The sequence below is a fragment of the Tupaia chinensis genome, unplaced genomic scaffold, assembly GCF_000334495.1.
Source record: "Tupaia chinensis unplaced genomic scaffold, TupChi_1.0 Scaffold139833_1, whole genome shotgun sequence".
Taxonomy (NCBI): Eukaryota; Metazoa; Chordata; class Mammalia; order Scandentia; family Tupaiidae; genus Tupaia; species Tupaia belangeri.
In genome coordinates, this window is record NW_006199712.1 from 2937238 (window position 1) to 2962013 (window position 24776).

Sequence of the window (24776 nt, forward strand, 5' to 3'; positions counted from 1 at the left end):
TCCCAGACCTGGTGGCTTGCTTTCTCACTTTCCCTCTCTCTTTCTATGTGTCTCCCTCTGGTCAAATTAAAATAAATGAATTAATAAATAAAATTAAATAAATAATTCAAAAAAAAAAAAGAACTCAATGTTTGAAGAATAAACACCTTTCTAACACCAAGAATATTTAAAAGAGAATGTCACTAGTTCTAATAGTAATTCCAAAAAAGTTCTGAAAATGTTCTGGGAAACTTGCATTACACATGTTAATAATTTAAATAGATCAGAGCTGCTTAAAAGGACAACCCATCATTTTACATTTACACCCAAAATATAGGCAGTTTTTGACCTGCAATCTACAGGTTGACTATCCCTAATCTGACAATCCAAAATCCAAAACACTCCAAAATTTTAAACCTTTCAACACCAACATGACACCACAATTAGAAAATTCCACAACTAACTTCACATGATGGGTCAGCCAAAACACAGGGCATGACACATAATTTTATTCAGCACCCCCAAAGAAGAAACTGTCCCAACCCCTTCTGCTAAAATTCATCTTTCCCACGCATGCTCACATTCTTCTATGCAAGCACACTCACAAAGGGTTCCACGCACAAAATTATGAAAAATGTTGTGCAACATTACCTTCAGGCAATGTATACAAGGTGTACAAAAATCAAATAAATTTCATATTCAGACTGGGGTCCAATCCAAGATATCTCATTACATACAATGGGATTTTTAAAAGTTCATGAAACAATGGAATTAAAGTTTAAGTTTACTTGGGTGCAATGAATTTTAAATTCATGCACTTCCATAATATTCATTTTTCATGAGCTTTTTGAAGATCCCTTGTATATGCAAATATTCCAAAATCCTAAGCACTCTGGTCCCAAGCATTTGAGATAAGGGATTCTCAACCTGTACCATGAGTACAATAGCAGTAAACATTCAGTGCTCAAAGAGCATAAAAAGATTATCATATCTCTACGCTCTACTCTAACTTACTATCACTCATGTAAGTAGACTACTGGGATAGAAAGCATCAAAACTCAACACCTACTCTCTGAAAAGCAAAAACAAAAAGCCAAAGTCCTGCTTACAGTGGAAGTACTGAAAAGTGTCACTGGCAGTATCATCTCTAAAATAAACGGTCAGTTATTTAAGGATGACTTACAGGCTTTTTGGTTTCTATCACAAGAAGAGATGGTGGTCTTTCATTGGATGACTGATTTGGAGGATTCTTTTGATCTGCAAATCTTGAAGATGGCTTATAAATTTTACCTCTTTTTTCATCTGTTTCATGTTCTTCTGAAATTTAAAATACTAAATTTCAAAACTAATTTCACATTTTTAAACTTTACTATTTTTAATAAAACAGAAGTTAATGAAATGATTTCAGTATTACAACTTATCATTACTGACACATTCAACCATTACCTTACCCTCAGGAATACTAGTACTATCATTTTATAGTAAAACTATAAAATATATGAAAATTTCTGCAAAGTGGGGCTGGTATCACTGGACTCCTATGTGGCCCTCTGCAGTTTGAGCCCTGGACCCGTGACTTGAAAATCTCGCTGCGCACGTGTGCGTTCATGCCCAAAATCCTGAGACAAGAATGGAAAAGGGACTGCAGTGCGGCCATCCCCCCCGGAAAGTGATTTCTCACTGTCCCTCACGGTCATGCAAATTCACCCTATGACAAAAACCTAACAAAAAAAAAAAAAAAAGTTTCCAAAGTGCCCTGATATCTTGAAACTGAAATGTACTAAATATTTTTAAATGTTATCTAGCTTCAGTATCCATTAATCTACATATGGCCATTTATTTTACTAATTAATATAACCACTAGAGGGTGCTGACAGAAAGGAAATGGGAAAATAAAAAGCAGTAAAACGTTCTTGCATAATTATCTACCTTCGGTCATTCAATCAAGACTTAGGGTCTGGGCAGCCCTACAGCCTAGTGCTTAAGGGAGCAGGAGCCCACGTGGCCAATCATGGTTTGAATTCCAGCTGGCTGCTTGAAAAGCACTTTGTGCATGTACATGTGCACACCAAAAATCCCAAGAAAATGGAAAAATGGAGAAAGGATCAAGGGATGATTATTCCCCATCAGAGGCAGAGTGCTTTTTCCCACGCCATCTGTCTCTGGCAAACACACACGCTGACAACCTAAAAAAAAAAAAAAAAAGCCGATAATATTTACATTTACCTTTAGCTGCATTAACGACACCTCCTCGTACAAATGTTTTCACTTTATTGCCATCACTTCCTTCAAAAGCAGCAAGAAATTCCTCATAAATCTCAGCAGCTGCCTTTTCATCCTCCTAAACACACAAGAAAATATTTTCACATATCACTGTTGTATGTACATCAAATTCATCCAGGAACAATGTAGATAACATCCCTCCACTTCCCTCATTAAGCAGTCCTAATAAGTAACAACATCAAGTCTTTGATGGATATCAGTATTAACTAGCACTGAAACAGAGAGGATTTGCTCCTCCATTGGCAATTTGTAGAACCAGAAAAAAGTCCATTAAGTATAGGTTAATGGGCAAGTTTTCTAGAGACAATTCAAAAGTCAAATTGTATGACAAATGACTAAAACAATTTATGATGTTAATGTTTTTGAAGTTGCCAAGGCACAGTGACTTAATTCAATGAATATAAAGATTTCCCTTTCCAATTACTAAAGGAATAAATATTAGGGCCTTTCCCATAGTCTAGTGATTAAGGTGAGCCAGATCTCACATAGCCAGCGGTTCAAATCCTGACCCTGGGAGCTTGAAAACAAGCCAGTGCCTGTGTATGTGTGCTCAAATCCCTACAGGGTGGAGAGACAGAGGGGAAGACTGTGGTATGATCACGCCGCCCCACTAGGGCTGCTTTCTCCCTCTCTCTCTGTCTCTCTATTGAGCACCCTTACTCTGGTAAATAAATAAGTGAATATTAGAAATTGAAGCAGCAATATTAACTCCTAACAGGAAGCATTAAGGAAAACATTCTCAATTATCTGAATAGCTCTAAAACATGTATAACTAGAAAGGCCAAGGAACACAACAGAAAATACAAAAATAGGGACTAGCAGTTGGCCTAATGACTGTGTCGCTGAATTCCTATGTAGTCGACCGCAGTTTGAGTCCCGGATCTGGTGGCTTAAACTCGCACGGGGTGTGTGTATGTGCGTGCCCAAAATCCCAAGAAGAGAGTGGAGAAGAAGGGACTGCGGCATGACCATCCCCCTGGGGATTTCTCACTTCCTCTCTCTTTCTTTCTGGCAAGTGCACATACCCTACAGCAAGAAACCTCTCCCTCCACCCCCCCAAAAAAAGGAAATATAAAAACCCAAAAGCATGAGGAAAATTTAGTATTAAGAGGGCATTTCAAATCACTGGAAAGTAGATGGAGCTTTCTATAAATAATAATGGGGAGACCAGCAGTTGGCATAATAGCTATGTCACTGGACTCCCATGCAGTTGACTGCGGTTTGAGTCCTGGACCCCGGTGGCTTAAACTCGCACCAGGTGCGTGTGCGTATGTGCCCAAGATCCCAAGAGGAGAATGGAGGAGAAGGGATTGCGGTGTGACCATCCCCCCTGGGGGGTGATTTCTCGCTTTCTATCTCTCTGTCTGGCGAGCGCACGCGCCCTATAGCAAAAACCTCTCCAAAAATATATGTATAAATAAATAATGAGATAATGGAGTAACTATTTGGAAAAACATAAAAATGAGTGATTTCTTTACACCATATACCAGGAAAAACTAAATATGAATTAGATTTAATTTTCTTAAAAATGAAACGTCAGGAACAATAGTCAGCATAATGGCTATGTCGCTGGACTCCCAAGTAGTTGACCGCAGTTCGAGTCTCGGAACCGGCAGCTTCAACTCACGCTGGGCGTGTGTGTGTGCGTGCGTGCCCAGGATCCCAAGAGGAGAATGGAGGAGAAGGGATTGCGGTGTGACCATCCCCCCTGGGGGGTGATTTCTCGCTTTCTATCTCTCTGTCTGGCGAGCGCACGCGCCCTATAGCAAAAAGCTCTCCAAAAAAAGAAAAAATGAAATCTCAAAAGTAACAGAAAACATAGGGAAATTCCTTTATAAGCTAAGAAAGGAGAAACAGGACTATAAAAATCCAGAAATCATGAGGAAAGACTGATAAATCTAAGTTTTTACAAGGAGAGAAACTGTTCAGAAGCAAAATAAAAAGACAATTGACAAAGTGGGGAAGAAACATTGTACCTTATTACCATAGACAAGTTAAAAGCAACTGACAGGAAAAATAGTTTAGATATGAGCAGACTGGCCATAGAAACATACATAAAAAAAACTATTCAACTTTACTCATAAGGGAAATATGTATTTAAAACTACACTGAGATACCATTTTTCAACTAACTGATCAGCAAAACTACTCCATCATCTATTGGTAATATAGATGATGAATATAACAACATCATCTATTAAAAAGGCCATAGTAAAGCAGCAACACACACTACTGACAGGATGGGGCATATCCCTGCCCCTCGAGAGCAGTGTGACGAGCAGAGGAGAGCTCTACCTACACATTTACCATCCTCCCAGTAATCTCACTTAGAAGACTATATTCCAAAGGCACACAAGCCAAAAAAACCCAGAAACATATGTATAACACTATCCATAACAGTGTTACTTGTAACAGCAACAGTTCAGGCTGCATAGCTGCACAGCCATAATAAAAATAATAAGGAATATTTCTATATACTTGAAATAATCTCTAAGTGACAGTGTTAAGGTAAAGAAAGCAAGATGTGGGGCTGGCAGATGGTGCAGCAATTGCATAGTTAAACTCCCTTATAGCAGACTGCGGTTGGAGTTGCGGACCTGATGGTTTGAAAATCATGCCAGGCACATGTGTGTGCATGCCCAAGATCCCAGAAGAATGGAGAAGGGACTATGGCATGGTCATACCCCCTGGAGGTGGGGGGATGGTTCTCACTTTCTTTGTCTTTGTCTCCCGCTCTGGCAAGCACATACACCATAAGATAAAAAAAAAAAAAAAGGCAGCAAGATGCAGGGCCAGATTAAGGCTCCTGGATTCCCACATGGCCAACTATGCAAATCCAGGATCTGGCAGCTTGGAGATCACACCAGGCATGTGTGCATACGTGACCAAAACTCTGAGAAAAGAAAAGAGAAGGGACTGTGGTGTGGTCATCCCCCTTGAGGAGTGGTTTCTTACTTTCTCTCTCTCCCCCCATGAGCTCATGCACCCAATAGCAAAACTTTATTAAAAAAAAAAAAATCAAGATACAGAGAAGTGTATTGTAGATAGCACACTATCAATAAGCTAGAAGGTAGGTACCATATGGGTGTACGCGCACGTGCTATTAAAAAAAAGACCAGAAAATAACCAGAATTGTTACACATGAGAGAGGAAACAGGGAGAAGGGACAGAGACAGAAGCTAGAGACCTCTGAATAGTCCTTGTGTTACAGACATGACTTGGAGGTATAACTGAGAGCACCCTGCCTGGAAGTTAAGAATCTTCGGAAAACATTTCTCTGCTATCCATACACTAACTTGCCTCCTTTGGCAAATTCATTTCCAAGGATAACTCAAAATATATTTATTGAGGGAAGGGGTATTTTAAGGGGTCTCACTGCATCACAATCCTCCTGCTTCAGCCTCTCAAGTAATGGACTAAAGGTACACCCCCCCCCCACCACAACCAGCTTTTTCTTGAGTGGGCTGGGAATCGAACTCAGACCTCCCATGTGGTCTCAGCCTCCCAGGCAACAGCATCCAGTGCATGCTGCCACAGGTGGGCTCCAAATAAAACATTACCTTTTTCTTTAATTCTTCTTGTTCCTTCTTGCTTAAAGTTCGCTTAGCTGTACTCATTTTTCCAATACTGAATGCTTTAAGTTTGTTTTCTAGGAGAGGCTAAGAAAAGAAAAAAAAACATATCTTAATATATACTCTTAATGCTGTTTATAGGTTAAATACACCTCAACTGATAACCAATTCTCCAGAATAGATTTTTTAAGAATTATTTTATTTAACAATATTTATTTATTCATTCAATCATTCATTCATTTTTTTTTTTATTTGACCAGAGAGGAACAGAGTGAGAGAGAGAAAGACAGGGGATGTGAAAAAGCAAGCCACCAGGTCAAGGACTCGAACCACAGTCAGCCATGTGAGAGTCCAGCATCCTTAACCACCATGCCACGCATCAGCCCATAGGTTGTTATTTTTAAAAATTCAGTGTAAAGGAAAGCTGGGGCTATTCTAAGCACCAAGTGCCTACCTTGGACTTTACTCTGATAAAGTATTCATTACTAGTGCTCAAGGTCAACAACATACAAAAGCTGTCTTTTTTAAAAAGGTAAAAATAGAACAGAGGCAGACGGCTAGGCTTAGAACAAGAATAAAAGCATCTGAGGGAAAATACAGCTGTCTCTACGTAAAAGTAGCAGTGATAGTAAACAGATGCTCAAACGGGAAAGAAAGGCATACGTCTGTGCCACCAATACCCTTCGTTTCTGGTACTATAAACACATTATTTCCTTTTATAATTTCGTAAACTACCTGATCCTTCATTAACAATACTGATTTTTTATATTACTTTATTTAACTATTTATTTATTTTAATTTGACCAGAGGACAGAGTGAGAGAGTAAGAGTGTAAAGGGGGGGAGTGAGAAAGCAGGGACCAGCAGTTGGCGTAATGGCTATGTCACTGGACTCCCATGTAGCCGACTGCAGTTCGAGACCCAGACTCGGTGGCTTAAACTCACTCTGGGCACATGTATGTGTGTGCCCAAGACCCCAAGAGCAGAATGAAGGAGAAGGGCTTGTGACATGGCCATCCCCCCTGGGGGGTGATATCTCGCTTTCTGTCTCTCTGTCTTTCTGGCGAGCGCACGAGCCCTATAGCAAAAACCCCTCAAATAAAAAAATAAATGAGAAAGCAAGCTGTCCAGGACACGAACCGTGGTTGGCCATGTGAGAGTCCAGCGCCCTTAACCACCATACCACCTGCCAGCCCCCAATACTGGTATTTATAAACATAATTTTATTTTCTGTGCTGGGCACATATAATCCACAGTTCTATAGGCTTCAGCTCAAAACTGCATCGGTGAATTTTTAAGAAAACAGTGCTTTAATAGTCTCATTTGCAGTAACTTTTCTCTGAAATATGACCACAGTAAACTGTCTTTAGACTTTTAGTTGTTCAAATCAGTTACACAGTTGGGCCAATCTACGGCATGGTGATTAAGGTGGCTAGAACCAACATGACCAACTGCTGGGTGTGACCTGGTGGCTGCAAAAACACACGAGGCACATAGGCAATGTATGCCCAAAATCCTGAAAGGGAAAATGGAGAAGGAATTGCAGTGTGACCATCCCCCATAGGGGAGAGGAGTGCTTTTTCACCTGCCCCCTTTTCTCTCCAGCAAGTGAATGTGCCCTTCAGCAAATTAAAAAAAAAAAAATCAGTTACACATTTGATTCCTAAGCTTAAAAGATAGAAATGTTTATTAAATTTAACATAAAATACTGAAATCCATAAGTTTTTCTCCTACTAATGTAAGTTACAAAGTAAGACTTTACCAAGCCCCTGTTATTAGACAGGCTTGCCCTTGGGAGATCCAGAGTGGAAGATTAACACTGCTTCAAACTATTTCAAAGTTGTATTAAAATCCCTTTCAGAGTTGGCTCTGTGAAGCAGTAGTCATGTGCTGCTCAACAGAAGTTGGATTCCATGTGGAGACCACGACTCAAATTCCCAGCCCAGTTAGCCTAAAACACAAGAGGCACATGCTCAAGTACCTAAGATCCAACTAGGAAATTGTGGCATGACCAGGCAGTGCGAAGGGTACTTATCTCTCTCTCTTTCTCACTCATGCACACACAAGTTCTATCATGAATTAAACAAAAAATTAAAATTAAACAAGCCCTTTGAAAAAATAAATCAGGGACCAGTAATTAGCGTAATGGCTATGTTGCTGGACTCCCACATAGTCGACCACAGTTCGCATCCCGGACCCGGTGGCTTAAAATTCACGCCGGGTGCGTGTGCGTGCGTGCCCAAGATTCCAAGAGGAGAATGGAGGAGACGGGACTGCAGCATGGCCATCCCCCCCAGGGGGGTGATTTCTCACTTTCTGTCTCTCTCTCTCTGTCTGGCAAGTGCACACGCCCTATAGCAAAAACCTCTTCAAATAAATAAATAAATAAATAAATAAATAAATAAATAAATAAATAAATCAGCTTATAACCCAAAAGTCAATAATGGGTTTCAAGAACAGATTCAAATAAACTTCTCTTAAATAAAAAGTTTTGCCATTGTTCAGTGTCTCTGATTTCAACTTAAAAGCTTAATTAAACAGTAAAATTATATATACATTCAATGAAAAAACAATTCTGCTAAACCAATGCTGTGTTTGAATTTTATTTTTTGATACCTAGGATATATAAAAACTAAATTTAGGGACCAGCAGATGGCGTCACAGTTAAGGCACTGGACACTCCTGCATGGCCAACCATGGTTCATGTCCTGGACCTGGTGGCTTGCTTTCTCACTTTACCTATCTCTCTCTCTCTATCTCTCTCTCTCTCTCTCTCTCTCTCACTTTCTTACTAGTCAAATTTAAACAGAGAAGAATGCATAAATAAAATAAAATAATTTTAAAAAACACAAAATTTAAATATCCAAGAGAAAAAGAATTAAGGAAATTAGAGTACTTACAGTAATAATATAATTATTTAAAAAGTTTATGAGCCAGTAGGTGGCATGAAGGTTAAGGCAGCTGAATCCCACACAGCTGACTTTGAGTCTCAGGTCCAGCAGCTTGAGAGACACACCAGGCACATGTGCGTGCGTCCCCAAAAATGCCAAGAGGAGAATGGAGAAGGAATCGTGGCCATCCCCACAGGGATGATCTCTGATCTCTCTTCTCTCTTCTCCTCTCCTCCCCTCCCTTCCTCCCTCCCTCCCTCTCTCTCTTTCTCTGACTCTAACGAGTGTATACACCCTACAACAAAACTTAAGGGAAAAAAATGTCTACAAGGCCAGTCCCATGGCCTAATGTTTAGGGAGCGAGATTCCACATGGCCCCAGGAGCTTGAAAACCATGATAGGTACATACACATGTATACCCCAAATCCCAGCAGGATGAAGAAATGGAGAAGATGAGATTGCAGTGTGACATGCCCCCATTAGATGCTTTCTAACTCTTTCTCATGCTCCTCTGACAATGAAGAAAAATGTTTATTTACAAACTTTTCACTGAAATAAAAAATGTTATATATATTTAGGATTAAAAACAGGATTTTTTTTTTTTTAGATGTTTGCCATAGGCCATGTGCACTCACTGGAGAGAGAGAGAGAGAGAAGAAAAATAAATCATCCCTCAGAGGAAATTGCCATGCCACGAGCCCTTCTCTTCCATTCTCTTTGGGATTTTTTTTTTTTTGGGGGGGGAGAGGTTTTTGCTAGAGGGCGCGTGCACTCGCCAGACAGACAGAGAGACATAGAGACAGAAAGCGAGAAATCACCCCCCAGGGGAAATGGTCACGCCGCAATCCCTTCTCCTCCATTCTCCTCTCGGGATCTTGGGCACGCACGCACACGCGCCCAACATGAGTTCTAAGCCACCGGATCTGGCACGCAAACCGCGGTCGACTACGTGGGAGTCCAGCGACACAGCCATTGAGCTAACTGCTGGTTCCCTCTCTTTGGGATTTTGAGCATGCGTACACCATGAGTAGCAACCAGGCTTAGGACTTCAAGCATGGAGCACAGTGGGATCTAGTACCTTAATCACCATGCCACCTGCTGGTCCATAAACAGGGTATTTTAAAATGTGTTCCCATAAAATTGATCTCAGGGAAAAAATTAAATTATTGGGGGGGGGTGGGCAGCTAAAAGATCCCCAAGAGTACTTTGTAGAGCCAGGAGTAAAAACTCTTTTTCTGTTTTGCTGTTTGCCTTGCACTTACCAGAGTTCCTATATGCTTTCCAGAGTGAGACTATAAGCTCTCTGAGGACAAGAACTGTGCTTAAACATCTGTGTATTTTCAGTGACTGGAATTTGGCACTGGGTTCGGTAAATGTTTTAAATTTGTGGGAGATTAATCAAAACTAATCATTTATATCCAAAATGCTCCTTTGTTTCTTAAATAAAATTGAAACTTAAATAAATCACATCTCATATATAAACTAAGAAATATTTCCTTATAGGAACTTCAGTCTATCATTAACTGGAATAAAAAACATTATTTTCTAATAGTGCAAGATGAAAAATATAATACCAACATATTCAACTATCAAATTTAATCAAGGACAGAAGAGAATCATTAACTATCCTTTCTTTCTTTACCAATACTCACTTTTGAGAGATTCTGATGAGGAGAATCACAAAGGCTCTCACGGGCACTTTCATTCCTGTAATTATGTTTCCTTGGGCTCTTAGGTCGTGTCCGACTCGGCATATCACTATCTGAGGGTCCAGATGCATCCATCTTCGGGGAAAGTAAAACAATTTTTTAGAAATTACATATATAGTTCTGGGAACCAGCAGTTAGCGTAATGGCTATGTCGCTGGACTCCCACGTAGTCGACCGCGGTTCACGTCCTGGACCCGGTGGCTTAAAACTCACACCAGGCGCGTGTGCGTGCGTGCCCAAGATCCCAAGAGGAGAATGGAGGAGAAGGGATTTCGGCGTGACCATCCCCCCTGGGGGGTGATTTCTCGCTTTCTGTCTCTATGTCTCTCTCTGTCTGTCTGGCGAGCGCATGCGCCCTACAGTGAAAATCTCTCCAAAAAAAAAAAAAAAGAAATTACATATATAGTTCTGAAAACTAGTAATAACCCAAGTATTTGAGTATTGACAAATTTCAGTATAAACCATCAAAAAACATCTCGCTTAAAATCACCACTGATCTTATCAAAAAAGTCCTCAAGGACAGGGAAAGTGTTCAGTAATTCCAACATGCACTTAAAATAAGGTCAAATTTTACATTGGTAACAGTTGTTTTTCTTGAGTTAGCAGGTCCACCTCTACATTTTCAAGAAAATATCTACTGAATACCTGTTTGATTAATCATAGTGTGTCTATGTTAATAACCTCAAGTAAAAGTGATATTCCATGAAAAAAGTGGCTAGCTAGCTTAATTTCTAAAAGCTAGCTGCACAAGAACTATTCCTCAAGGCAAACATCACACTTTTGTAAGCACGAGTGCTTTATATAGAATTCTTGTTTCATCACATTAAATATTAAAATGACTCATTCACAAGGTCAAGACTTAATATCACCAACAATGTTCTTACGTGTAACTAGGGTATTTTTACTGCTGAGAAAAATATGATCAACTATTATTACATTTTGTGTCAACACTTGATTCTTGTTCAAATGTCAACTCTATAGCCATCAATTACTTCTGCACCATTAGTACAAACATCAAAACAGTCAAAAAGGCAAATAATGCCTTGGGCAAGAGTTTTCTAGCTAGTACTACTACAGTAGTTTTGAACACAGTCTTCCCTCAAAGATTTAAAGTGACTCCCAGGGATTTGCAAACCACATGTGAACACTGTTAAAACACATATAAAAGGGAGGCCAGCAGATGACATGGCAGTTAAGGTGCTAAGACTTCCACAGGGCTGACCACAGTTAAGAGTCCCAGACCTGGCGGCTTGCTTTCTCTCTGTCTGTTATCTCTCTGGTGAACACACATGCCCTACAGCGAATTTAAAAATAATAACAATAGTAAATTAAATTAATTCTTAAAAAAGCACACATGTAAAGGAATATTTATTTCAGTATTATTCAAAATATCAAAAATCTTTAAATAAAAAGTAAATGTCTACCAAAAGAAACAGCTTAGTAAATATTTGTCTCCCTCCACCATGAAAAATTATGATGCCATCAGAAAGAACGGATTAGAGGGGCTGGCAAGTGGCGTGGTTGTTAAGGGAATCCCACATGGTTGACTGTGGTTCGAGTCCCGGACTTGGTGGCTTGCTTTCTCACTTTCTCCCCCTCTCTCTGTCCCTCTCTGATCAAATTTAAGTAAATAAATAAGTAAAGTTAAAATAATTCTTTTTTATTAAAAAAAAAAAGAAGAAGAAGGAGATTAGAGCCATGCCAGTTAACCTGCAAGGACTTCCAAGAGATGTACTATGCACTGAGAAAAAAAGAGTGTACTGTTGTGCACTGAGAAGGTGTACTGTGCATTAAGAAAAAAAATGTGCAATCCCACAACCAATGCAAAAACACACACATTTAAGAGTGTACAAAACTTAATAAGCACAATTTTTTTTTAAAAAAAAGGAAGTATAAATACTAAGTTTCTAGCTTAGCTTGAGGGAACTAATACATGCAAGTAAGATATGAAAAGGAGATGAAAAAAAGGCAAAAAAAAAAAAAAGTAAAGGCACATACCATTGTATTTATTTATAAAGTAAAATCGGAGTTGTAGAAATGTATACAAAGAAAATTTAATTTAAAAGACAATAGTCTGCTGTCATTTATACTCACATGAGCATCTGAAGATCCAGATGAATGAACATCTGATGATCTGGTCTGTAAGCATATAAAAATAGGTCAATATTGAAAGGATCAGAGAATGTCATTACACTAACAAAACAGTGTTTCTCATGTTAACAGTTTCTATTCAGCTAATAAAACTTAACAAGAGCAATGTCTGACTTAAAAAAGGATGGGATCCAAACTAAATGTGCAAAACTATTCTTTAAAATTCAACGGGCCAGCAAATAACATAGCAGTTAAGGAGCTGGATTCCCGCCATGGCCGACCGTGATTTGAATCCTAAACCTGGCAACTTGAAAATCACACTGGGAGTGTGTGCCTGTGTGCTTGTGTACATGCTCAACATCCCAGGAGGAGAAGGGAGAAGAAACTGCAGTGTGACCATCTTGGCAGATGATTTCTCACTTTCCCTCTCGCTGCCTCTCTCTGGCAAGCACACACACCCTACGGCAAAAATCTTTAAAAAAAAAATTTTTTTTAAAGCATTATTTCTGAAAATATGATGTTAGTGGAATATATGTGAGGCACAGTTCCTTTTTATAGTATACACTGGAAACCTAACTATTTTTTTTCTACTTTATTTAGTCCATGAATGAGAGAGACAGAAAAAGACAGAGAAATACAGTACCCCCAAAAGGGTCCTGATGCCATGATCCACGTTCCAGCTCAAACTGGCATACCCACGCCTTATATAATCAGGGAGGTCTCTGGACATAAAGTAGTAACCTTCTCATTTGGGTCTGCTTCAAGGAATGCTACCCTCTACCACTGTGCCACCATTGGCCTCTTTCGACACACTATTTTTACAACAGAATTTTTGTACAAAAGCTCTTCCCAAGTTAAGAGTCATTGTTCACTGCTACAACACTGCCAACAACAACCTCTTGGTATGTAATAAAGAAACTTCCTCTCCTTTCTCCAATCAGCCAAAGCCACATTAAAAGAGAGGGATTCTTGGGTGGTGGTGTGGTGGTTGGGCGGCTGGATCCAACATGGCTAACCAAGCAGTTCGAGTCCTGGACCCAGTGGCTGGGCATGTATGTGTGCCCAAAATCCAGAGAAGAGAATGGAGAAGAGGGTATGGTGATGTGGTCATCCCCCCAGGGTTGCTTCTTACTCTCTCTGGCAAGTGCACATGCCCTATACAAAAAGTACAAAACAAAACAAAACAAAAGTTTTTGTGCAAAATAAAACAGGGAAAAGAGGATTCTTAATTCATAAACTCTTGCTCTCCAGGACACGACACAAATTCTCCTGCATAAATACTATTTTTAGCTGCTAGAGTGAACATAAACTCACCCGAGAAAGAAAGAGGGAGGAAGAAAGTAACCCCCCACCGCCACCCCCCGGCACCAACAGGGCACAGCCATGCCACAATCTCTTCTCTTCCATTTCCGCATGCTATCAGGATTTGGGCAAGCACACCCATGTACCCAACAAGTTTTTCAAGGTTCTCAGCCAGGATTCAGAGTCAGATGTGGGATCCAGCTCCCTTAACCACTAGGCTGCAGGGCTGGCCCTCTTCTGAATGAACAGCAAAAAAGAAAAAGCTATTATTAAACTCCAATGGGTCACCATTAATAATTTGTTTTAGGGGACTGTTCCTACCTTTGCATGCCAGAAGCTGACCACTGACACTGGGAAGAGTTCAGCCTTCAAACAATGGCACTTTCCAACATTAACTGTTAAAATTTCATCTTTCTGAACTGATCTACATTTCAGATTACACATGGCATACGATAATTTGTTTGCCTTTTCACTATGCATCCAGGGACAAAGAAGCCATGGTACAAGGCTATTAACTAAGTAATGTGCTATCTTCCTCAAATTTTTACTTGGATACCCTGCACTTAACTTTGTCACTGAGCTGTTTCTATTTCTGAAGACATGTGGTGAGATTTTACTTATTTTTACTTATATTTATGTGTTAAAAGTGAAGTCAAGACTCTTACAATTACAAATATCTTACCCGACTCCAGCTCTCATTTCTAGATTTCAAATAAAACGCACAAGACACTATATTAAATCAAGAAAAATTAAGAGGTTTGTACAAAAAAATTGTACAAAAAATGCTGAGAAAAATCATAGAAAAAACCAAATAAAGGCAAGTTCAAAGGGGTTATATTGTTTTATTTACTTTGTCTAAACAAGGCTAAGAACAGTTGGTCAGATTTTCACATTGAGTCAATTTACTCCTCTGTACTGACAGACAGGCAAAAAATCAGCCCAAAGCAACCAAGCATCAAGACAGTTCCCATCTCCATTCTTTCTGTCCATCTTTTTCTGTCCCCTACTTTTATTGTGTACACCCCCAACACTCATTTTCTTCTCCCAGCTTATCTTTCTTAAACATCATGATGGTACAGGAGAAGTTCTTTAATATTTAAACTGTGAAACACATCTTGAAATGTATCTATATGCAGATGTTTAGAAAGCAGACTCAAAGAGATAAATAACTACCCTTACAAAAGAAAAACAAGCTTAGTCAAAAAGCTGAATGGACTATGGTTAAAAGAAACTAATCAACTGCCTTCCAATATACCAGTATTAACCTGCTAGGTAACAAAAATAAAATCCTAACCATAAAAGCAGCAGAAAATATAAAACACCTAAAAACCAGCTTTAAAAATGTACACAATGCGTGCCTAAGATCCCAAGAAGGGAATGGATAAGGGACTGCGGTGTGGCCATCCCCCTGGGGGATGATTTCTCGCTTTCGGTCTCTCTGTCTCCCTGTCTTTCTGGTGAGCGCACATGCCCTATAGCAAAAACCTCTCCCCCCCCCCAAAATGTACACAATCAGGGTCCAGTCACTGGCACGGTGGTTTAAGTGTTGGACTCCCACAGGGCTGACCATAGTTTCAGTTGTGGACCCTGCAGCTTGTGGGTGCAGGTACTTGCCCAAATATCAAGACAATGGAGAAGGGGAGATTACGGCATGCTCCCCCCCAACACACACCCTGTGATTTCACATTTTCTCTCTGTCTCTTTCTGTGTCTCCAGCAAGTGCATACACCCTATAGCAACAATCTCTCTAAAATTAAAAAATGTACACAATCAGGCTGCCAAGTGGCACAGAGTTAAGGTGGCTGGATTCCACATAGCTAACTGTCTGGTTTAGATCCCAAACCAGCCAGATTGAAAAACATGCTGCATGTGTATGCCTGTATATGCACTCTGCAGTAAACAAACAAAAAAAAGAAAACATAAACTTTATAGAAGGGTTACATTAGTCCTGTCCACCTTTGGAAGACTCACAATATTTATGGATGGTAAAAACTCATTATTAAGTCAATGTTAATAATACTCAAATTTGTTTACATATTTAATATAATTTCATTCAACAGTGCAAAATCTCAAAGGGAAACTTTTGTACAGGGCCAAAGGAATTGCCAAAGTAATTCTACATTCCAACCAAAAAACTAAATTAGGCAAGCAGTGATGATTAAGGTGCTGGATTCCCACATGGCCAACAGTGGTCCGAGTCCCGGACCAGGCAGCCTGAAAACTCTAACAAAATAGATGAATAAATGTATGTTTAAAAGAAAGAAAGAAAGAATTAGGCAAGGGAGTAGCTAAGAACGTCCTACATTTAAAACATAATTTCTAGGATTTTATAAATGAAAGCTGTAAGAACTGGGTTACTGTGCCCCTTTCCACATAGTTAAAAATCTTTCCTGATTCCAAGTCATTTAGAGAGGGAGCCCTGTAATGTAATCCTCAAGAATCTCACTCACCATTTGCCAACTGGTAAAGAACCTCTAAAACAGAAGTTATTGGCTCAAAAGTAGTACTCTGTCACTCTCCAAATAACAGAATTTGATTCATTTGAAACAGAACACTAACAGCATCGCTTATGAAAATGCTCAAGTTTATTTCAATTCATCTAGGATGTCACCGGTCATATTCACTTACAAATCAACATATTCCACTGGTATGGACTAGAGCTGCATAGGACTCAGCGTATAACTTTTGTAGGCTTAAGGACAGAGATAGTAGATGAGATTTTTAAAAGAATAACCAACTTCTAAAGCAACTGGTAAATGTAACACAACTTCCAAAGTTGAGCCATAGACCCTCTTCCAAACCTGGAACTAAACTATATTATTTGTACTGGATTTGGAGTTTTACTTAACTGAATCACAAAGTAATGATGCTTAAAAAACTTAAGTTTAGAGAAGAATTCTTCATCAAAAAAAAAAAAAAGACAAAAAAAAAATAGAAAGTTTGAGGGCCATTGCTAAAGTACAGTGATTAAGTGCTGTGCATTGGGAGCTGGATCCCACACTGTCAACTAATTCAAATCCCAGCCCCAGAGGCTAGAAAGACACACCAGGCACATATGCATGCATGTCCAAATCTTGACGAGATGAACAAGTGGAAGGAGGGTTACAACATGACCATGTCCCATGGGAGCATCTTCTCTAGCTCTCTCTTTCTCTCTCTCTCTCTCTCTCTCTCTCTCTCTCTCTCTCTGGCAAATGCGCACATCCTCTGGCAATCTTTTAATTAAAAAGAAAGGATAAGGGAAATTTGATGTGATAAAGAAGCAGATGCAAGAGAAATTTATCTTAGAACAGAGAAGCAGATGGTACAGCTCTGGGAAAGGATGGCAAGAAAAGCCAGAGAGCCGTTCTGATGGCTGCTGAGAGGATAGAGGTTCAAGGGGAAGCCAATCACACTATGCCAACTCTCTTGCTGGCTGAGAAGAAAAATGAATTTTTTCTGGCGGTATTACTTTACTTCAACTCAAAGCCCCATGCCTCAATTTCCAAACTAGCAAACTATTCACAGCAATACCCCTCTCGCCATCACTCTGCCTAGTCACCCCCCCACACACACACATCTGTCTCCTTAGTCTACTTTCTCCTCTCACCCTCTAAAAGCACAAGTTTAATCACCTCTCCCGCAGCAGGAAGACCAACATCACTATTCTACTGAGACGGTTTCCAGTACTTCATCTTCAACCTTGGTCTGTTCCCCTGGGTTTCAATCTGTTCTCAAACTGCCTCCTGGACATCTTCACCTGAACGTCTGCAAACCCCTCAAATCCAACAAATCTAAAACTCCTCCCAAACTAGCTCCTCCTCATGTCCTTCTTATTTCTGACACTGGGTTGTAATTCCTAATCTCTCTCAATTTGGAAGTAGTAAAATGTTGAGTGCATAGGTTTCTGGTTTTAGTACTTACCAGCTTTGTAACCTTGGGCCTAGCTTTCTCATTTGTAAAGTTGAACAGCACCTACCTCACAGGATTGTGGTGAAGGGCAAATACAGGTCAAACACTTAAAACGGTGTTCATGTTGGTGTTTTGTGTTGAGTGCTGAATAACTGCTCAGTGCTAGCAGCATTATAAATGGGTAATTCCGGACTACCTCTCTAACCCCCAAAATCAACCCAGTCAGATCCTGCTCAGCTCAGCTCTCAACTTGAACATAGATCAGCCACAGTGACCCCTCCTATCCTTTCTAAAAGACAACACTGTGGTTCAGACCAGCCTTTTAACCATTTACTGGGCACCTATTACTACCCTGGTGCTGTGCCATGCATTAGAGATACAAAGTTAAGACATAGCTTAAGAAAAAAAAAAAAAAGTAAAACAATGTGGCTATGTCACAAGAGCACAGAGCATGCCCATCTTAATTAGGCAGGGCAGGCTGGGTTGTTAAGGGAGAGCTTCCCAGAAGAGGATATAGGGTGAGATTTCTGAAGCGATCTTCAGTATTTATAAGCACCACTGCAACAACTGGTCCTCCCATTCATTCCTAAATCCTTCCTAAACTAAAACCCCAAAATGGCATTAAAAAAAAAGGGCTTTCCTGCGTCAAATTTTCCATGGCTAACTTATTCCCCAGCATACGAAGCCCTCCAACTTAGCCTGAACTTACCCTGCCAGTCTCAGCTTCAGCTCCTATTCCCCAAGCAAAAGCCCTAAAACTGGGTGAATAGACCATTTGTCAATCCGTCTTCCAATTTATTTTCTTCACCACTCATCTTTTTATGCCCATCTCTACCCTTCAAAACACTGCTCATTGTTTAAAGGACCAAATCAATCAAATTCCTCTAGAAAACTCACCCTTCCCAACCTCCAAACAGTTGTCACTTCTTTCTCTGAACTTTAGAATACTTCTGAGAGCTCTACCTTTTATCATTATGTGTGCTGACTCTTCTTTTTTTTTTTTTTTTTAAGGAGAGATTTTTGCTATAGGGCGTGTGCGCTTGCCAGAGGAACAGAAAGTGAGAAATCACCCCTACGGAAGATGGCCTCACTGCAATTCCTTCTCTTTCATCCTCCTCCGGGGATTTTGGGCACCCATGTACAGGCACCCAGAGTGAGTTTTAAGCCACCAGGTCCAAGACTTGAACTGTGGTCGACAAAGCAGGAGTCCAGTGACACAATCATTACGCCATCTGCTGGTCTCTATTGACTCTTTTTTACCAGACAGCATGTCTCTCCCCCCATGAGTAGGAAGCTCTTCCTTAATGTTTTGTACCTCAATATCAAGCATGACATCTGCCAAGTGACAGAGTCTCAACATTCCTACTGACTGAACTGTCAGAACAAGTACCTACCCAATGAAATTACAATTCACAACTATCTACATAATATGCTGTCCACTCGTTTAACAATGAGCAGCAGCTATCTGCATTTCAAGTCAAAGGTCAGTGCCTCTAAAAAGACTATCAGATCATTAAGGCATACACTCTGTACAATAACGTTAAAAAAACAAACCTACGATGATTTTTTTTAATTACATCTAAAACTACCAATATATGAAAAGTTTAAGTACTCTTTGAGGTTTATTCTGTAGTTTACCCAAACTGAGGAAGGACACAGTAAAAATTTAATTCCTCAAGAAATAAGCATCTAACAGTACCAACAGCCTATAGGCAAACATTCTTGTTTTTAAAACAATTACTTCACTGGGACCAGCAGGTGGCATAATGGCTATGCCACTGGATCCCATGTAGTTGACTGCGGTTCCAGTCCTGGACCCAGTGGCTTAAACTTATGCCGGGCATGTGTACATGAGTGCCCAAGATCCCAAGAGAAGGATGGAGAAGGGATTGCGGCATGGTCATCCCCCCTGGGCAGTGATTTCTTGCTTTCTGTCCGTCTCTCTGGAGAGCACATGCACCCTATAGCAAAAAAAAAAAAAAAAAAAAAAAAAAAAAAAAAACCTCTTCCCCAAAATTAATTAATTAAAACAAATAAACATAAAACACCGAAGCATCCAATACATGGCTACTATGAATAAAATGTTAACACTAAAGTATAAAGAGCAAATAATTTGTAATATTAATGTTTTTTAATACCCTGTAGCAAGTTTTTATTTCAATAATGATGCTCTTTTTACAAAAAGGGAAGAGGCAAGACTCTCCAACTTGCATACAATATGAGCCCTTCTTTTATTTGCAAGTTGGGCAAATGGGCATCTTCCTTAGTTTTACTTTCCAGGGAAATCAAAGCTTCAGGAATTAAAAACCAAAATGAAATAAAACCTGTATTTTTTTTCTCAGAAACAACTCAATCCATTAAGTTAGAATTTTTTGAAAAACACTCATATTCCAGCACCAGTGCTGCAGATTCAAGTTTCTAAAAGGTGCCAATCAAGAAAGTTCAAGTTCATAGTTCTATTTTCCATCCAAAATACAAACTTCCATCAAAAAACTACATACCTTGGGAACCAGCAGTTAGCGTAATGGCTATGTCGCTGGACTCCCACGTAGTCGAGAATGGAGGAGAAGGGATGGCGGCATGACCATCCCCCCTGGGGGGTGATTTCTCGCTTTCTGTCTCTATGTCTCTCTCTGTCTGTCTGGCGAGCGCACGTGCCCTATAACGAAAAACCTCTCAAAACAAACAAAAAACTACGTACCTTATATTTTAAGATAAAGTTACAACTATATCGTAATAAAGACCGTTCAAACTAAAACTGGCAAAGTAGGAAGAGCCTAAGTTCCGAGGTTTGTGTCTTTTTAATTTCAATCATAAATCTTCAGGTACTGGTTGGCCTGTGGCCCAGTGGTAAAGGGAGCTGGGTCCCGTATGCTGACCTTGCAGTTTGAATCCTGTCCCAAGGGCTTGAAAAACACATCGGTGCTGCACACAAGCTCCAAACTCCAACAGGAGGAAGAAACAGAGAAGGGAGAAACCAGCAACAGCGTAATGGTTACATCGTTGGACTTCAAGGTAGTCGATCAGGTTCAAGTTCCGGACCCAGCAGCTCAAAACTCACACCAGAGGCGTGTGTATGCATGCCCCAAATCCCAAGAGCAGAATGGAGAAGGGACTGCAGTGTGGCCATTCCCCCGGAGGGGATGATATCTCATTTTCTGTTGCTCTGTCTCTCTGGTGAACGCAAGCGCCCTATAGCAAAAACCTCTAAAAGACAAAGAAGGGACTGTGGCAACTATGCCCCATTAGAGGGAACTTCCTCCTGCTCTGTCTCTGGCAAATACATGCATCCTCTGACAAATTTACAAAGAAAAAAACCTTCAGTGATGACAAAGAAATGTACCCTGGCTTAATAAATACCTAAAGATCACAAGACTTGAACAGATCCTCACACTTCTTCGTTGTGGTTGTTTTTGGTAGGGGAACTGTATGAGAGAGAGAAACATTCTCTGATGGGGCATGGTCACACTACAATCCCTTCTCTTCTCCATCGTGTCAGAAATTTGGGCAGGAACACACACACACATACCCAGTGTGTTTTTCAAGCCACCAGAGTCAGGGTTCAAACCTCGGTCAGTCATGTGGGATCTGGCTCACCTTAACCACCAGACTACCAGGACGGCCCTGTATTTATTTCTTAAAAATGATACTTTTTGTTAATCAATAAAGGCAGTGAATCAAAATATAATAGTTGCCACACTAGGTAGTTAAAGCAGCCAGTAGCATGGTATTTTGTGTTTTATTTACCTCTTACCCAATTTTTGACAATATGGCAAAAAATAGGCCACTATCCAGGGACACAATTCCATTTTATTAGCATTATTACCAGCACAGGAAATGCAGAGGAAAGAAAATACCACATTCTTTTCATATCCTGATTATACTGAGGAAGCAAACAACTTTTAAATACAAATAATTTTTATAAATTAAATTCTACAGAAATTTGTTTTAACAATTTTATAAATTTTATGTTCTGTCTCTCCCTCAGTATCAATGCTACAAAATGACACCAACACCCCTCCCCACCAAGCAGTATTATAGTCTAGTGATAAACACACAAACAAAGCATAAGAAAAATTTAGTTCATCTCTAAAACACTTATTAAATGTCTTCATCGGTCAAGCTAAAAATAAAAAGTACTGCAAAATTACACAAAATAAAAGGGTTATTTGGAGACGGGTTTTTTCATTAGAGACAACTAGGCCTAAAGGAAGGTCATTTGACTATATATACATACATAAGATATAATTTTAAAGTCAGCAAGGACTGTAGACACTACCTGATTTGATTTCTTTATTTTATAATTAAGAGAAATTTGATGATTTTTCCATTGTCAAGGCCAAAAATCCTGTATATTATACATTTTTAAATGAACATTTTCCTCCATGTCTAGAAGTAGGATTACTAAGCATTCTATCCATATCAACTAGAATTTGAATTTTTAGAGATTTTTGGCTATATAGGGTGCGTGGGCTCACCAGAGACAGAATTGGGCACACAGGAACACGCCCTCAGTGTGAGTTTTAAGCTGCCAGGTCTGGGATTTGAACCACAGTTGACTATGTGAGTCCAGCGACTTAATCATTACACTATCTGCTGATCCCCATATCAATGAGAATTTAACTAAGAAAGAATAAATAGTAAACAGAAATATGCATTCAATCTACCTGTACTGTAGAATACAAGCCACTTACCTGTCTTCTCCCTTGACAAGAAATTGAACCATAGAAATCAAAAGATAAAAATGATAAATATTGTAGTATTGCCCAAAATGGTCTTATACTCCAATAAGAAACAAAAAGTGGCAACCTGAGCAGTCATTATGATAGCTGATTAATTAGATTCCAATATTCAGGGTTAAAATTTATTCTGATATTTTGAAAAGTACTTTTTATTTTCTCTAAGCACCAAAGAGGAGAGGAAAAAGGAACTAAGATTTATTGTTCACTTTATGAACATTAATTTATTTGATCTTTACATTAAAACTGTAGAAAAGGATTATGTCCATATTACAAATGAAGACAATGCGACCTGAGACTTTAAGCAATTTACCTTAATATATCACAAGCATAATTATCAAGTCAAGATTTTATTTCAAATCTCATTTGTTATCAAAATTCATAATCTTCCCACTACATTATGCAACTTCCATATTAATGGAGAAGTCATATCAATATTACTGAAATCGACATATTCCGATTCTTTTTACAGGTATCAGTAAGAACTCTGTAAGCAGAATCAACAGATGATAAGTTATGAAAAGATTACTGGTAAATCCAATAATTTACTTACACTGAATAGCCACACAGTCACAACCATGAGAAGTACTACAATATTTTCGAAGGAAGTTTAAAACATACACATTGAAATTTCTTCAATGTATCCAAGGCCTCAAACGGGATACTTAAAATATTACTTGGAAGAGAAACAAAAAAGTGAGACTTAATATGGATGTGGCTAACTTTAGTAATAGCTCCCTAACAATAAGTGGGGCTCTTTTTCAGGAGCCTATAGAGCGGAAAAGCGGGCAGTGAGTTACTCCCCTTATTCCAACTGCCCCTTCCCCCACACCCCGGGCACCCAGGGCACCCCTATCCCAGAGGAGAAAGGGAAACGGAACGAGGAGGTAACAGACAAGGAGTAAAGCCATGATGTAAATAAAGACGCCAAAACTGGCCCCCAACCACCGTTTCTGCGTAACTAAAGGAATATACGAACTAATTACTTGGTGAACAACAAATGCCGTCAAGATGCCGATTTATCAGGACCTGAGAACACCAAGTACGGAATGAATAGGTTATCCTGTTTCTCAAAATTAGCAAGGGAAGGCGCTCCCCGTTTACCGTAAACTTCGTAATTAAACCGACTTTCATACACTTGTAGTTGTCCCAAAACTTTGAAATGTTACACTTTCTTGCATCACCATCAAACAGCTTAGCGACCACTTCAAGTACCTATTACTCTTAATAGAGTGCTCCCGATGAGAATCTTAAAAGTAAAATGCGATTAAATGGCCCGCCCAAGACAGCAACTAAAAACGATGCTGACCACTACCTTACTAATACTGAACTATTTCTACGCTCACTGGTTTCACAATTCGCGCGCAGGGTTTTCTGTAAACGCAAGGGCAATTTACTAATCCTGTGCAGCTTCCAAATCTACGGAAGTTCTCCTTTCAGTGGAACACACAACATGGCGATAAAGGAGACCCCGAGTCCTAAACCCTCCAAAGTAGCTCGTTTCTTACTTCCTCTAAGCGGGGTGGAGACCACGTGTAAAGGGCAGCGTTAATCTTGGCGATGCTGCATGGCAAAAGGGGGATTCGGCCGCCTCTGCACCTCCCATCCCCGCGACCTTTCAGCACAGGTCCTCCCCGGACGACCTGCGACCCTAGAGGTTACGTCTGTGCTGGAAGGGCCAGAGGGAAAGGAAGGAAACCGGAAGCTAGCAAGATCGGAAACCAAAGAAGCGAGAAAAAAAGCAAACAGTCAAGCACCGGGAACCGATTCCCGCCTCTCCCAGACGAGGTCTGGGGGCCTCAGAACGCCCAAGTGAGGTACAGAGACGCGTTTTCACGGCTTCAGACCTCACTCTGAATTCGTGATTTCATTCCAGTGCCAAGCGCGGGACGAACTCCTCAAGCTACCACCCCTGGGGCACACCAGTCTCGAGCCGAATCCAGGCTGGGACTAAAGGGAGCCACCAGGCCTCTCAACCTGCGCACCACGGTGCAGCGGCGCCCGGGCCTGCTGTCCTGGCCAGAAGGCGGGCCTTCGCCCCAAAAGCCTCTCGAAGGCCAGAAGCGTCTGTAGGGCCCCAGACAACAGAAACAGACTCACTGACTTACAAAGTCCTCTAAGAAATTACCTTTGAACTGGCCTTCTGAGAGCCGCCTGGCGTTTTGTCCGCCATCTTGAGTTTTGCCCCTCCTTCGGCGGCGGCAGCAGCACGGGCGAGTCGAGCACCGAAAGAGCGGATCTCCGCGGAGCCCGCCAGAGGAGCCTGCCAGGATCAACAATCGACTGCCGAGATAGTGGATTCCGGCGGGGACACCACCCCG

The 24776-nt window shown here is 40.3% G+C and overlaps 1 protein-coding gene across 4 annotated transcripts in view; it reads right to left on the reverse strand.

The window, feature by feature from the left end:
* The window catches only part of U2SURP (U2 snRNP associated SURP domain containing), a 63853-nt gene extending 39127 nt beyond the window's left edge, over positions 1-24726 (reverse strand). For 2 of the 4 annotated variants that reach the window (XM_027765877.1, XM_006162298.3), the window contains exons 1-6: positions 24584-24725; positions 12527-12571; positions 10376-10507; positions 5822-5920; positions 2206-2320; positions 1163-1296 (exon numbers count right to left, since the gene is read on the reverse strand). In XM_027765877.1, coding sequence (XP_027621678.1) covers positions 1163-1296; positions 2206-2320; positions 5822-5920; positions 10376-10507; positions 12527-12571; positions 24584-24628 — 570 coding nt within the window. In that variant the 5' untranslated portion in view covers positions 24629-24725. Of the gene's footprint in view, positions 1-1162; positions 1297-2205; positions 2321-5821; positions 5921-10375; positions 10508-12526; positions 12572-24583 lie in introns of all 4 variants that reach the window. The other 2 variants (XM_027765879.1, XM_027765878.1) reach the window with 1 other exon arrangement.
* Positions 24727-24776: the final 50 nt, after the last annotated feature.